At 41.4% G+C, this 15,786-nt stretch overlaps 1 protein-coding gene across 1 annotated transcript; it reads left to right on the top strand.

The window, feature by feature from the left end:
* The first annotated feature begins 2,294 nt into the window (after positions 1-2,294).
* Prdx3 (peroxiredoxin 3) lies at positions 2,295-15,256 on the top strand. Its single transcript, XM_028860755.2, has 7 exons — positions 2,295-2,410; positions 3,628-3,763; positions 5,663-5,804; positions 6,870-7,005; positions 9,033-9,136; positions 14,100-14,265; positions 14,544-15,256. The coding sequence occupies exons 1-7, from the start codon at positions 2,375-2,377 to the stop codon at positions 14,595-14,597; spliced, it is 774 nt and encodes a 257-aa protein (XP_028716588.1). The 5' UTR covers positions 2,295-2,374; the 3' UTR covers positions 14,598-15,256.
* Positions 15,257-15,786: the final 530 nt, after the last annotated feature.

Consider the following 15,786-nt stretch of genomic DNA (forward strand, 5'->3'; position numbering starts at 1 on the left):
CTGTAGAAAAAAGTATACCGTAGAAAGAATACAGAAGAACAAAGAAGGAAACCATCAAGAGAGAGTGTGAGTGTCTTTTTCCCTTAACCCCCTAGTCTAGTACATGCTGTGCTGACTCTGTGGGTCCCTCTGAGCCCTGTGCTGCTCAGGGCTGGCCCCAAGGCAGTCATAAAAAAAAATTAAAAGCTTGTACTGTTAGTCTTCATGTCTTCCAGATCCTCTTAGCATCTGACAATTACATAATTTTAAAAAATACATTGCCATCATCAACATTATTAGGAGTATACAATGTGTAAGTGGGTGAATGTACATGTTACAGTATATGTGTAGAGGTCAGAGAACAACTTTATGGAATTAATTCTCTCCTTCCATTGTTCCAGACCCCACATGGGGGTTTCAAGGCTCATTCACATGGTGGTATCTTTCAATGTCTTTTTTTTTTTTTTTTTTTTTTTTTTTTTTTTTTTTTGAGACAAGGTCTCATTATGCAGCCCTGGCTGGCCTAGAACTCTCTTTGTAGACCAGACAGTTTTGAGTTTTGAACTCACAGATATCCACATACTGGGATTAATGACCTGTGCTATCACACCTGAGAGGTTTTTTTTGTTTTTGTTTTTGTTTTTGTTTTTTCTTATGTGATAGTGAGTCTCACTCTGTAGCAAAGGCTGGCCTGAACTCTTGGCCATCTTCCTGTCTCAGCCTCCCAGGTGCTGAAATTACAAGTATGAGCCATCAAACTCAGGTTCCATTTCTTTTTTATGTCTGATTTATATTCCATCACAGATTTGAGCACCAGTATTCTATGATTGCTTTCATTTTGATCTTGCTAAACACACACACTGGGTACCAGTTAAGTGCAAGTCAGGTGCTGTGGGAAACTGATTGAGATGATTTGTTTCTTTAGGTCTAAGGCAGTTTTTTGTTTTGTTTTGCTTCTTTGCTTGTTTTTGTTTTTGTTTTTTTATTTTGTTTTGTTTTGTTTTAAAGAACAAAGCAGATACCCTGGGTAGCACTTACTAAGAGTGCATGGACAGCTTTATGAAATATACTTCTGGAATAGTGAGGAGCAAAATATATAAATAATAACATAACATCTCAACATGAGAAAGTTAAAAGTGTTTCTGAATTCTCTTTCAGTCCTCTGGACACAACAAATCAGAAGGCTTTCTGTGAGGCTAGAAGAGAATGCCTCTGACCACCTCTCTCTCTTTTTAACAAAATTCAGACTTTCAGCAGGTAACTATCTAGCTAGAACTTTGCAGTATTTTGCTTTAGTATGTTTATTATTAATTATTTTCTATTTATACTGTTATAAGTTTTTCCTGTTTAACATTTCTTGTCAAATAAGATCATTTGTGGGGGCTGGAGAGATGGCTCAGAGGTTAAGAGCACTGACTGCTCTTCCAGAGGTCCTGAGTTCAATTTCCAGCAACCACATGGTGGCTCACAACCATCTGTAATGAGATCTGGTGCCCTCTTCTGGCTTGCAGTCATATATGTTGTATACATAATAAATAAATAAATCTTTAAAAAAAAAAAAAAAAGGAAAAAAAAGATCATTTGTGTTTTTTAATAAAGTGAGCTAGTTTAAAGAAAGTATTAAATATTATTTAGATGATATGTAGATTTGAAAAACTAAATTAATAACAGAACAGTGCTTGGAAAATACCAGCTTAGAGATGGCATTTACTGTAAATACCATATGAATTTTATTCTGTGTTTGATGTGCAGCTTCAAAACCGTGCCCTCCACTCAGTATCGATTAACAAATAAATTGATTTAAAATGTGTCCCAATTATCCCAGTTTTGAGAGGCCAAAATGGAAGCCCCCACACAATCCCAAAGGTTTACAAGCACAGTAAGCATTGATGTCTCTAAATCACTTAGCTTATTATAGAACTCAAACAACTAAATTGGTTCCATTTAATGCAGAAGCCAGAAGATTCTACCTGAAGTAGAAAGGGAACTGGATTTTCTCAGACAGAAGGTTTCCACCACACAAAGTTAAGAAAACAAAATCAACAGGAAATGGGGAAATAAGTATCTACTTGATAACTTTCATTAGGTCTTTATAGGTTGGTACAACAAATAGGAAAACAAGCATTCAGCCACTCAAGAGGTCAAGAGGAAATGTCGCCCTGAGCAGGAAGGGGTCCTTCTCAGCCTTCTACTTTAAGCCAGTTCACTCAACCTCTTCTCGTAAGCCACACCTCTCCCGCCTCAGCCCCACCCTGTAAACCCAACCACGCCCACCGGGGCCACGCCCCCCAGACGGGAAGCCCCGCTCAGAAACCACGCCTTACGTAGAAGACACACACCCTTCGTGGACCGCTGCTTGCAGGCTTTTCCGGCTACCTTTCCTTCCGCGTTGAAGATGGCGGCTGCTGCGGGAAGGTTGCTCTGGTCCTCGGTGAGTAGCTGCCAGCTGGGCAGATGCATGACACAGCTGCGACTCCGGGACCTTCTTCCTGGACCGGATCGCGCCCTCTTGGGTCTACTGGCTACTACACTCACCTCGCGCACCGAGAGGCCTCCTGAGGCCCGCGAGGCCCTTGCGCCTGCGCAGAACAGCTTGTCCCCTAGTTCCAGCGGGTGGTGCGGCCCCCCCCCCCCCGGAGTCTTTCGGTTTTCTGAGTTGAGGGTCCCTTTGCTGCTTCTTCACTCACTAAAGCACCCAGGTCTGGCTTTGTAGGCCAGCGTATTGGGTGCCGTGTTCTAGGGTCTGTCACTAAATATGACCTTGGGCAAGTGACTTCTCCCTTTCTCTCCCTCCCCAAGCTTATCTGTGTAGCCCTCCCTGACTGTCCTACTACTCGCTTTGTAGACCACGAACTCATAGAGATCCGCATTCCTCTGCCTCCCGAGTGCTGGGATCAAAGGTGTCCGGCACCAACGCCTGGCTTAACTTCTCATTTCTGAACCTCAGTTTGCTTTCCTTTCTTTACCATGGAAGGAGTGATGCCTCATTTTGACGTGGCTGTGGGCTCACACTTAAATCTGAGTGTGAACAAAGTGCTACAGTAACGGGAGCCGCTTTCTACTTCCACTTCAGTCTGGACTCTGTTCTGTAACTGCTGTTCTCTGGTGGCTGCAGGCTGCTATCCTCTTGAGAACCATCTTCTCTTTTTCTCGTCGCCATCAGCCTCAAGGCAGTACCTACCTTCTCCCCTAGCCATGCTGGGCATCCAAGTTGAGCCAACATTTCCCTTGAGCACTGGCCAAACTCTCCCAGGGCATGAACTTTCCCCTATTTTTTTGCTTGATTAAGAGCCTGGAAAGGACCTTTTCTGAGAAAAACCTTGATATGGCCGCGTGTGCACCAGATATGGAGGGGGCGGGGAAGGGAGGGTCGCTTAACTAACTTCTCAGCCTGGCCTAGCCTTGCTGAATTTTTAGAGTCATCTGGAGATTTTTATTCTTGAGGCTGTGTTCTTACGATTCCCTCGGCCTTGCAGTCTTTAAGGAGGAAGAAGGAAAAAGAAAATGTGCTTTTAATTTGATTTGGTATTTGGTTCACAGGGGAAACGAACAGCTAAGGCCACCATTGACAAAGAGCCACAGCAGCAAGGTCAGACTTTAGTCACCCTTCCAAAAAGTCTTCCTAATAGAAAGCATTTCTCTTTCCAGGTTGCTCAGCATGTGAGTGCCATTTCCAGGGGTATTTCTACCTCAGCAGTTCTTAGGCCTGTTGCTTCTAGAAGAACCTGCTTGACCGACATACTGTGGTCTACCTCTGCCCAAGCAAAGTTTGCCTTTAGCACCAGTAAGTGTTACTGTATTCTAGCTTTACCCAGGCAAAAAGAACCCATGACAACAACTCTGGATCTTGGCTATGCATGAGACTTGTCCTTAGAGCTTTTAAAAATGCAGTATGAGAATGTGTAGAGATGGCCAGATCCATAAGGAATGGTTTAGGAACAGTGAGTAATTGGCAGCATCAAAAATTTAAGATCTAAGCCGGGCGGTGGTGGCGCATGCCTTTAATCCCAGCACTCAGGAGGCAGAGCCAGGCTGATCTCTGTGAGTTCGAGGCCAGCCTGGGCTACCAAGTAAGTCCCAGGAAAGGCGCAAAGCTACACAGAGAAACCCTGTCTCCAAAAAACAACAACAACAACAAAAAAAAAAAAAAAAAAAAAATGTAAGATCTACCTTTAAGGAACATGAAGAAAATGAATGGAAGCTGTTGGTGTTGGCACACACCTTTAATCCCAGCACTCAGGAGGCAAAGGCAAGTGGATCTCTGAATTCTAGACCAGCTTGGTCTATAGAGTAAGTTTCAGAAGAGCCAGGAGTACACAGAGAAACCCTGTCTCAGTGGAAAAAGAAAAAAAGGAAATGGAGAAAGTCAGGCGTAGCAGTACACAATTGAAATTTCAGGCCTTAGGTGGATGAGGCAGGCAGAGTATCAACACAAGTTTGAGGCCAGCCTGGGTTAAATAGGAAGGCTCTGTTTCAGATAGAGAAAAAAGAAAAGGGCCAGATATGATTAGTGCATATCTGTAATCTCAGCAGTGGGGAGGTAGTCACAAGGGGATTGCCACAAGTTTGAGGCCAGCCTGGGCTACATAATAAGTTCCAGGCCAATAGGGCCTTCTTAGAGTGAGACCCTGTCTGGAAATAAAAAAAAAAAGAAAGAAAGAAAGAAAGAAAGAAACAAGGAAAGGAAGGAAATGAGTAGAGAAAACCATAGTCAAGGAAAAAGAAAAAACTTGTATAATATACTTAATAAAAGAAATTACTCTAAGATACCTAAATTACAACTCAGTAATAAAAAGACCACTGGATAAAATGAAAACACAAAACACCACTGAGCTATACCTGTACCCACCCCAGCATTGAAACATGCCCTGCATCTATCTGTTCTTGATGTTCTCTCTGCCACACCTCAGTCCTTCTCACTGAGATAACTATAGTCATTACCTTCCTGATAGACTAATCTTCCTGAACACAGCTGTCTTCCTGCATCAGAACCACCCAGACTCCATTCTCTCTATTGAGGTGAAGAACCAACCCTGCTGCTTGATACTAAGGGTCTTTTTAACCCTGACTCTGACTTTGTTTTCCTTTGTCTTCCTCCTTTTAGTTCCCAGGGCATTTCATTTCTTCTTCCTGTTTTTTTTTTTTTTTTTTTTTTTTTTTTTGGTGGTGGTGGTTGTTGTTTTTAATTTTTCTTCGTTGCTGGACTGATAGCTAAATCAGTCAGTAAGCTAGTGCAAGACCTCCAGTTTGACCTTTAGAACCCACATATAACCAAACATGGTAGTATGCACTTGTGTCCAGCTAACATGCTTGGTGATCTCTTAAGTTTGTGAGACTCTAAAAGAAAGAAAAAGCTTTAAAAAAAAAAAAAATGGTAGATGGCTTCTGAGAATCAATACCAGAGGATGTTTTCCATTCTCCATATTCATGCTCATATGTGTTCGTGCACACACACTTCTACCTACCACTGAGTTGGATTTGTGTATAATTTAGAACTTCGCTGAAGAGAAAATTACTGTACCTAAGATGTACAATTGAAGTGAACCATGTCATTGAGTTAGTAACATATCACCAGTTCTGATAAATAATTAATTTGATAAGTTTCAATGAAAGGAGTTTAAATAAAATCATGCAGTGCTTGATGTGAATGACAAGCTACATACAAGGGTGTGGTCTCTTTTAGGTTCCACATTTCACACCCCTGCTGTCACACAGCATGCACCCTATTTTAAGGGTACAGCTGTTGTCAATGGAGAGTTCAAAGAGCTGAGTCTCGAAGATTTTAAAGGGAAATACTTGGTGCTTTTCTTCTACCCTTTGGATTTGTAAGTATGATTCTATAATGCTTTCATGTCCTACTAAGAGCTGGTGTTGTTTTCTAACCCATGCTGAAATTCCTCTTCTAGTGAAGAGGAAGATTCTTTTGATTTTTGTTCACTGACCTTGACTATCTATAGCTCATGTGATAAACTTAATGGGAGAAATGACCCTACTTCTAATGAAGGGTTTTTTTTTTGTTTTGTTCTGTTTTTGTTTTTCGAGACAGGGTTTCTTTGTGTAGTTTTTTGGTGCCTGTCCTGGATCCTGCTCTGTAGACCAAGCTGGCCTCAAACACAGAGATCTGCCTGCCTCTGCCTCCCGAATGCTGGGATTAAAGGTGTGAGCCACCACTGCCCGACTCTAATGGAGGAGTTTTAATATGGTTCTGTTTGTTTTTCTGGTGGTCCTAGGAATCAAACCCCAGGCCTTGGGCATGCTAGGCAAGCACTTCATCACTGAATTATGCTCTCAACTTTTAATACAGTTCTGTATTACATGCTTTTGACTAATGGTTCTCTAAACCAGTTTAAACTTCATACCAGTCTGGTTTGAAAAATGAGAAAGTAGTATAAGAAATGAGTTCATAAAGCTGCTTTATTTAAGTACAGGTTTTCTTTTTAAGTCTTCAAAGTATGCCTCCCCAATCCCTTGCAGATTGATTGATTGATTGACTGATTGAGGCAGGGTATCTCTCAATAGCCCTGGCTGTCTTGGAACTCACTGTAGACCAGGCTGGCCTCAAACTCACAGAGATCAGCCTGCCTCTGCCTCCCTAGTGCTTGGATTAAAAGAACATAACACCATGCCCAGAAACTAGAAAGAAGGAAGCTTGCTTTTTTTGGGGGGGTCAGGAGAGGCAGTGGCATGGTCTCTATGTGTAGACCATGCTGAACAGATACTCTCCTGCCTCTACCTTCTGAGTTCTGGGATTAAAGGTATGTGCCCCCAACCCAGCCCATTTCACTTTTTTCACCCCTTAAGCAAATCAATTTAGTTTTTAGTCAACTTAATGTTTATGTCTTAAATTTTTGTCTTTGCGTGATCTGATGAAACTTTCTTTTTTCCCCAAGCACATTTGTGTGTCCTACAGAAATCGTTGCTTTCAGTGACAAAGCCAATGAATTTCATGATGTAAACTGTGAAGTGGTTGCAGTTTCAGTGGATTCCCACTTTAGCCATCTTGCCTGGATCAATACACCAAGGAAGGTAGGTTGGTTGACAATCACCTTTTCTTTGTTTTATTTTATTCTTTGGTTTCATTTCTAAATCACAAATAATACAGACCACACAATAAAAACATTGTATATATTTATGGGATACAGTGTGATGTTTTGATAAATGTATACATTGTGCAAGGATCAAATCAGGCTTTTCAGTACTGTTTCCTCAATCATTTCTTTGTGGTCATGACATTCAAAATCCTTTTTAGCTGGGCAGGGTGGTTCATACCTTTAATCCCAGCACTTCTGCAGAGGCAGGGGGATCTTTGTGAGTTTTAAGCTAACATGGTCTACCTAGTGAGTTCCAGGGCAGCCAGAACCACATGGTGAGACCCTGTCTCAAAAAACAAAACAAAAATCTTCTTTTAGCTAGTTTAAAAAATACAATATGTTCTAACTATATCACCTATTGTACAGAAGAGCAGAACTTATTCCTCTTATCTAAATAATCATTGACCAGTGTCTCTTCCTCATTCCCCAACTACCCCTGACCCCTGTACTAACATAAGAGATTTAAGAGAAAGCCTAGAGATTGTCAGAGCATAGCCAGTCTGAAGTGAGTTTCTTGCCTACCTGCCTTCCTTCCCCCCTTTCTTCCTTTCAAAAACAGTGTCTCATGTATTTCAGGCTGGCCTCTTAACTCAGATGACATTGAGCTTCTAATTCTGCAGCCTCCACTTCCAAGTGCTAGGATCAGAACCTGGTTTATGTCTTCCTGGGGATCAAATCCAGGGCTTCATGCATGCTAGATAAGCTCTGTACCAGGTGAGCCATATCCTCCTGAAGTAGGCCGTTTGTAGATCCTTGCCTATTAACAGTCTGTAAACTGTTGTAGTAAAAACTCCCTGGACATTGTATTATCTCTATTGCTCATTCCATGTATATTTTCCAAGGTTCAAATACTAATGGAGATAGACTGAGTAAGACAGGGAACATGGCTAGCTATATTGCCTCCTTAGGCCTGTACTTTGAACCCATAGTAGCTTGCTATACTGTTCTGTGTGATGTTGTCTAGAAATCTGCTAGGAAAAACAATCAGAATTTTACTAGGTATGATCCAGGACTAACAACAGTGACTTGAGTAATTTGTCACTCCTTTATTTTTATATTTGAGAAACTAGTTTTCATCTCAACAACTGATTTAACAATTGGAAAAAGAGAGCAGGGTGTGCTTAGAGCTTTTACTTAATATGCCAAGAAGCCTTGGGTTCAGTCCCCAGTACCACATAAACTAGGTGGGTTAGCATAGCCTATGATCCCAGAATTCCAAAGGTAAAGGCAGGAAGATCAAAAGTTCAAGGTCATCATTGGCTACATAGTAAATTGGAGGCCAGTCTGGCTACGTGAGACTCTGTCTCAAAAAGATAAAGGTCAATCAGACACTATAGCAGTGTCCTGAAGAAAAAAAGTACTTAGTTTTTTGAGCTTCAGTTTCCTCATCATTAAAATAATGGAGATGGACCATTGAGGTGATTCTGCAGGTAAAGTACTTGCTGAGCAAACCTGACAAGCTGAATTCTATCATTGGAACTCACATAAAGTGGAAGGAGAGAGCAACTCCACAAAGTTGTCCTCACTTCCACACATGCACATCCTCCCCACACACATACACATCAATACAAGAAAATAATAGGAACTGGAGAAATGGGTCATCAGTTAAGAACACTGCTGTTCTTCAAGAGGACCCAGGTTCAGTTCCCAACATCCATATGGCAGCTCACAACATGTTTTAACTCCAGTTCCAGGGTATCTGATGCCCTCTCCTGGCCTCTTCAGGCACTTCATGCAGGTAAAATACTCCAGACACATAAAATAAAAATAAATTAAAAAAAAATATATAATGGCAGATATAATTGTATCTACTTTAGGCAGTTTGCAGGAGGAAGTTAAACAGAACTCTCTTATGTGCATTTACTATTACTTAACCACCATCATTGTTAGTTTTAAACATTGGTATATGGTTCAGACCTTGTAGAACCACCTGAAAACCAGTCCTGTTTGCCTTTTTATTAGAGTGGTGGTTTGGGCCATATGAACATTACGCTGTTGTCGGATTTAACTAAGCAAATAGCCCGAGACTACGGAGTGCTGTTGGAAGGTGCTGGCATTGCACTCAGGTAAGAGCTGCTCCTTAGAGATGGGATGGTTTTGCATATTTTAGTATCATCTTAATTCTTGAGGATTTATAAAGATTCTAGGAAATGCTTGTCAGTTTCAGTAAAACTCTCAGGAAGGAATACAGGTTTGTTTTTTTGTTGGTGGTTTTGATTTTTTGAAACAGGGTTTGGATATATAGCCCCACACTATCCTTTAATTTGCATTTATTTTGGTTCCACCTATACCTGGATGGTAAAATGTTGTTAGAAGCAGAAGCTTTTTTTTCTTTAATTTAGATTTTGTATTAGAGTTCAGAACTTACAGTTTGTGTGTGTGTGTGTATGCTATTTATTTATATACAGGAGATTTATTAGAATGTTCTATAGGCTGTGGTCTATAACTAGTCTAACTAGTCTAACAATGGCTGTCTACTAATGAAAGGTCTAAGAATCCAGTAGTAGTTCAGTCCATGAGATTGGATGTCTCAGCTGGTCTTCAGTATAATCCAGAATCTTCGAGAAGTGGCTCTAATGCCAGTGAAGGAATTGACTTGCTATCAAGAGTGAGAGCAAGCAGGCAGAGAGAGCAAGCTTCCTTCTTTCATGTCCTTTATATAGGCTGCCAGCAGAAGGTGTGGTCCAGATTAAAGGTGTATCTTCCCACTTTAAGGATCTGAATTAGAAAAGTGAGTCTTCCCACTTCAAATGATTTAATTAGGAAAAATTGCTCAGTGGTGTTGGGGCACACCTTTAATCCCAGCACTTTGGAGGCAGAGGTGGGTGGATCTCTGAGTTTGAGGCCAGCCTGGTCTACAGAGTAAAGTACTGGACAGCCAGGGCACAGAAATCTGTCTGGAAAAGAAGGGGAAAAAAAAAATCCCTCACAGGTGTGCCTAGTCATTTGGGTTTTAATTAAATCCAAATATAGTCAGGTTGACATCCAAGAATAGACATCCCAAATTTATTTTATTTTATATGTATGGATGTGTTTTGTCTGCATGTATGTCCATACACCATGTGCAAGCATTCCCCTTGTAGGTCATATCCCCTGGAACTAGAGTTATAAATGGTTGTTAGCTACCATATGGATGTTGGGAATCTAACCTAAGTCCTCTGTAAGAGTAACAATTGCTCTTAGCTTTTGAGCCCCCCCCCCTTTTTTTTTTAACTTAGGCACTGATGAAATAGCTTCTATGAGGGTTGCAAGTCTTCAGAAATGGCCAAGATGTGTGCTCAGTCCACTACCTGGGTCTTCTTTTAGGAAAGAATGCCAGTGTCTTGATCGTCCCATTGATCCATTCTCTTTAACAGTCCAGAAGCCCTTCAATAATGGCTATTCCTGGCACTGAAGCTATCGAACTGTTTGGGAGAAAGGCTTTTTGAAGGTCTGACTGTCTGTCTCTCTTTCTCTCTCAGTGGAGATGGTGTTGTATAAGCCTTGGAATCAAACAAGACAGGGTTTGATTTCTTGTTAAACTTGACTTCTTAGGCTGTGTGATTTGGGGCAAGTTATTTGCCTTTTTGTGTCTCACTTTTCTCATAGATTAAATGAAGGTGAGTCTCCAGTAGGTGTACAGGAATAACCTGATGAGGTAGGTAGTTTAGGGAATAGCTCCAGGGAGTTGTAGCCTGTGCTTTCTATGTTCTTTCATTCAATGGGACTGGGAAAAGTTCAGTCTTAAACAGTCCCATGTTCATATGCTACCTTCTTGAGTTCCTTCATGAGAACACAGGCTCTAGCTGTCATCTTGATATCTCCGAGAACGGGAGTGAAGGCGGGACCCAGGAACTAACTTCATGAAGGGGAAAAGAGCTACACCTTGGGATGCCACACAGTTGCATTGGAGGCTGGCTGTTAATTGAACCCAACTCATCTTGAAACTCAGTGCTGGCAGCCTTTTGGAACTCAGCCTTGTTGACTTCAAGATTACTGTTTTCCTTAGTAAACCAAAGCCAAGCTCCTCCATAGTTAGCAGTGGCAAGAGAAAGTGTAGTCTGTTATGCTTCCTTCCAGTATGTCTTAGTTAGGGTTTCTGTTGCTATGAAGAGACATCATAGCCATGGCAACTCTTATAAAAGAAAACATTTAATTGGGTGGCTTACAGTTCAGAGGTTCAGTCCATTATCATCATGGTGGGACATGGCAGCATGCAGGCAGACATGGTGCTGGAGAAGGAGCTAAGAATTCTACATCTTTGATCTGCAGGCAACAGAAAATGAACTGAGACACTGGATGTGGCTTGAACATATATGAGACCTCAGAGACCACCCCCACAGTAACATACTTCCTCCAACAAGGACATACCTACTCTAACAAAGTTACACCTACCTCCTAATAGTGCCATTCCCAATGAGTTTATAGAGGCCAATTACATTCAAACTACCACATTCCATTCCCTGGCCCCCACAAGTTTGTAGCAATATAATGCAAATGTATTTAGTCCAACTTCAAAAGTCCCCATAGTCTATCACAATCTCAACAATGTTTAAAAGTCCGAAGTTCAAAGTCTCTAGTGAGATTCATGCAGTCTCTTAAACTGTAATCCCCTATAAAATAAAAAGACAGATCACATACTTCCAACATATAATAGCACAAAATATTCGTTACCATTTCAAAACATAGGGAAGGGAACATGGTGAGGAAATACTGGGCCAAAGCAAGACCAAAACCTAGCTGGACAATCTCCAAACTCTGCATCTCCATGTCTGATGTCAAAACATTCTTCAGATTTCCAACTCCTTTCAGCTTTGTTGATTGCAGCACACTTCTTTTTCTTGGGCTAGTTGCACTCCCCATTCCTGGGCAGGTATACCATATAGCTCTGGCATCTCTAACAACCTGGGGTCTCCAAGACAGTCCAGGCTTCAACTTCACAGTTTTATGCAATGGTCTACTAGGCCTCCATTCAGGGACAACCCTGACATATGCCTGGCCTTGGCGGCTTTTCTTAGTCATGGAGCAGATTTCATAACCCTTCTTCTATCCTTAAAGCTGGAATCCCATGGCCAAAGCTTCCAAGTTTTGCTGCTGGAACATGGCCCCCTCATTCAATTACATCTTTACCAGCTTTCTGGTTTTGGTGGTTTCCTTCACTGTCTAAGTTTGGCTGTCCTGACACTGGATCTGTAGATTAGGCTGGCCCCAAACTCAGAGATCCACCAGCCTCTGCCTCTGGAGTACTGGGAAGGTGTGCACCACCATACCAAGCACTAAGCTTTTCTTTAATTCCTTTTCACAAGTTGGAAACTTAGCTGGGTGGGATCTTGCCCTGATGTCACCCTCTCCCTTTATTCCATTTTTTAATCTGTTTATCTTCTTGAACACAGAAGTGAACTGAGATCCTGGGTGTGACTTAAGCATATATCAGACCTCAAAGCCCACCCCCACAGTGACACACTTCCTCCAAAAAGTCCATACCTATTCCAACAAGCCACGCCTCCTAATAGTGCCAGTCCCAATGAATTTATGGGGACCAATTACATTCAAACTACCACACTGGATCTTCTAATTTTGTAGTGACTATTACTAGTTTCTTTCTGGGGCTAACAGAAAGCTGAGTAGAGCTGACAAGTTAGTCTTCTCTCTAGATTCTAGAGTCTGTGGACTCTGTTCCTTCCTAGGTCTGCCTCTACTACTTTCTAGGGACTGCAGCTGGGTCCCTCAGAGATCAGGCACAAGAAGAATACGATCAGGCCCAAAGCCTGGATTCAGACAGGAGAAGAAGAAGCCCCTCTGTACTTTGCTCTTTCCCTATGTAGTTGACAACTGAAGTCCCTATATCCCTTTAAGAGGGATTTTCAGCTGGGTATGGTGGTATACGCCTTTAAACCCAGCACTACGGAAGCAGAGAAAAGCAGATCTCTGTGAGTTCTAGGCCAGCCTGGTCTAACTAGTGAGTGTTTTGACTGTGTAGAGAGGCCTTGTCTCATTAGGGGGAGGGAAAAAAAAGAAAGAAATTGTGAGGTGCTGGAAAGATGACTCAGCAGTTATAGATACTTACTGCTATTGCAGAAGACAGAGTTCGATTTCAGGGCCCACATTGCACCACTTACAGCCACTTATAACTTGTACTCTGGGGAATCCAACACCTTCTTCTGGACTCCATAGGTATTTGCATGCAATCATACACAACACACAAAATAAATCAAAAGGGAAAGTTTTAAATATTTACTGGATGTAGATAACGTAATCTCTTCTTACATATATGTGGTTACCTTACCACAGTCTGATACAGGAGTCTAAAGAATGTCTGCTAGGTCACTGAATAAAAGTCTTTATTGTTTCTAGTTCGTTCCTTTTAGATGCATCACATTGTGGGTACAGTTTTGCAGTGTTCCATAACATAAGCTGTACATGGTAGCCTGACATTATCAAAGCATCTGTCATTACTAAAAGGTGACAAACTTTTTGTATAATACTAATTCCAGGTTGGTTTTTCTTTTCTTTTTTTAAAGATTTATTTATTTATTATATATACAGTGTTCTGTCTGCATGTATGCCTGCACACTAGAAGAGGGCACCAGATCTAATTATAGAGAGTTGTGAGCCACCATATAGTTGCTGGGAATTGAACTCAGAACCTCTGGAAGAGTAGCCAGTGTTCTTAACCTCTGAGCCATCTTTCCAGCACTAGTTTCTCTTTTTAAGGTTTAATTTTACTTATGTATATGTGACTGCGTAGAAGTATGTGCATGCTGGTAAACTTGCTCTTGGAGGCTGTAAGAGAATGTTAGGTCCCCTGGAGCAGGAGTTCCAGGCAGTTGTGTGCTGCCCTACATGGGTTCTTCAAACTGAACTCAGGTCCTCTGGATAGATAGTCTAAGCTATTAATTGCTAAGCAGTCTCTTCAGTCCCTAATCTCCCATTTTTAAGCATTTGACAGCTTAATGAATTTACTAAAAGAGAATCAAAGACATAAAAGGATAGAAATGAGAGTTGTTGGCCCTAGTTCTGTTAGCACTGATGAGGATAAATTCTGTGCAGAGGCCTCTTCATTATTGACCCTAATGGTGTCATCAAGCATCTGAGTGTCAACGACCTCCCAGTGGGCCGCAGCGTGGAAGAAACCCTCCGTTTGGTAAAGGCATTCCAGTTTGTGGAGACCCATGGAGAAGTCTGTCCTGCCAACTGGACACCAGAGTCCCCTACGGTATGTTGTTTTCCTCAGAGCACCAGGCCCCAATTCCAAGTCTTCTCTGCCTGGAGAATAATCTATCAAGGGAGCCAACAGAGGTGCTGGCTGCATGTGGGTAGGTGACAGTGAGGTGGACAGTTCCTACGCAGGCTGCTAGTTAGCTTTCATCTATATGTTTTGAAAAAATAGGCTAATCTTCAAAAGTGAAGAAATTTTAGTTTCTGGAGCTCTGAGCTCACTGTTGAGACTACTATCATGATGTCTCTCTTACCCAATTTAATTTTAATTTTCAGATCAAGCCAAGTCCAACAGCTTCCAAAGAGTACTTTGAGAAGGTCCATCAGTAGGTCATCCCATGGCTGGTGTTCACCCAAAGCTTCTCATGCCCGAAAAGAGTCATAGCTGGAATCCTTTCAACAACATCAACAACGTCAACAACGTGAAAATTATTTATAGATGACAAAACCTCATCATGCTTGTTTATGAGTACTGCTCCATGGCTTTGTTTTATAAGACAGGCTCAGGCTCCCTATAGCTGCCTCCATAGTTGTCCTTACTAGGGACTTGTTGATGGCTAACTGGTTCCCACAGAATGCTTGGTCCCCCATTTCTTTTTCTTTTCTTCTTTTTTTTTTTTTTTTTTTTTTTTTTTTGTCCCCCTGTTTCTTAGATCATGTCTTCAGAGGGTAAGCATTCTTCTCCTTAGCCTGCTGTGGACATTGGTCTACAATGTAGTAGCATATAGTACCAGCACTGAAAGCTTCTGATCAAAGTCTTGAAATTTCCTCTTGAATTTCTGTGTATTAAACTGAATTTCCCCATTATTTTTCTTATTGTATTCATTAACTTATAGTGTCCTTAAGTATTGATGAGGTATAATCATGAAGGACTATATCTAACCTGATAGTTGCATTTTTAAAACACCATAATCATTTTCTTCAAGTGCTGAATGTAAAGTGTAGTATAAAAATGGACATTAAAATATTTGCATTTTTGACATCATTAACTGTTGGGTCAGTTTATTCTGGGGTACCCCTCATCCTTTCATGACTTAGGTCAACAAATATTTATTTATTGGGCATTTGGCTCTGTAGCCACACAAGATAATGCTGGCTCCATTCTCAGGAATCTGAAATTTAGCAGGCAAGACTAATACGTAAACTTTCATCCATTATTTTGGTAGCTCCTGGAATGCCAAACGTGCCAGATTGGCCTTTGGAGGCATTGGAATGAATTAAAAAGAAACATCTTCATGCTCTTGATTCTAGAGGAGAAGCCCAATAATATACAGTAGAAATCAGGTAGTTGCAGGGTTGGAGCAGAGTTCTGAGTAGGGTTTTCAGGAAAGTCCTTAGGGAGAAGAGACTGGATCTATTTTCTCATCTGTGAAATGAAGGTAATTATGTCCATCTTGGGATTTGGTTTTGGTTTTGGTTTTTTGATTTTTTCAAGACAGGGTTTCTCCATGTAGCTTTGTTGCCTGTTCTGGATCTCACTCTGTAAACCAGGCTGGAACTCACAGAGATCCACCTGCCT

Source organism: Peromyscus leucopus, chromosome 1 (assembly GCF_004664715.2).
Source record: "Peromyscus leucopus breed LL Stock chromosome 1, UCI_PerLeu_2.1, whole genome shotgun sequence".
NCBI classification, from domain to species: domain Eukaryota; kingdom Metazoa; phylum Chordata; class Mammalia; order Rodentia; family Cricetidae; genus Peromyscus; species Peromyscus leucopus.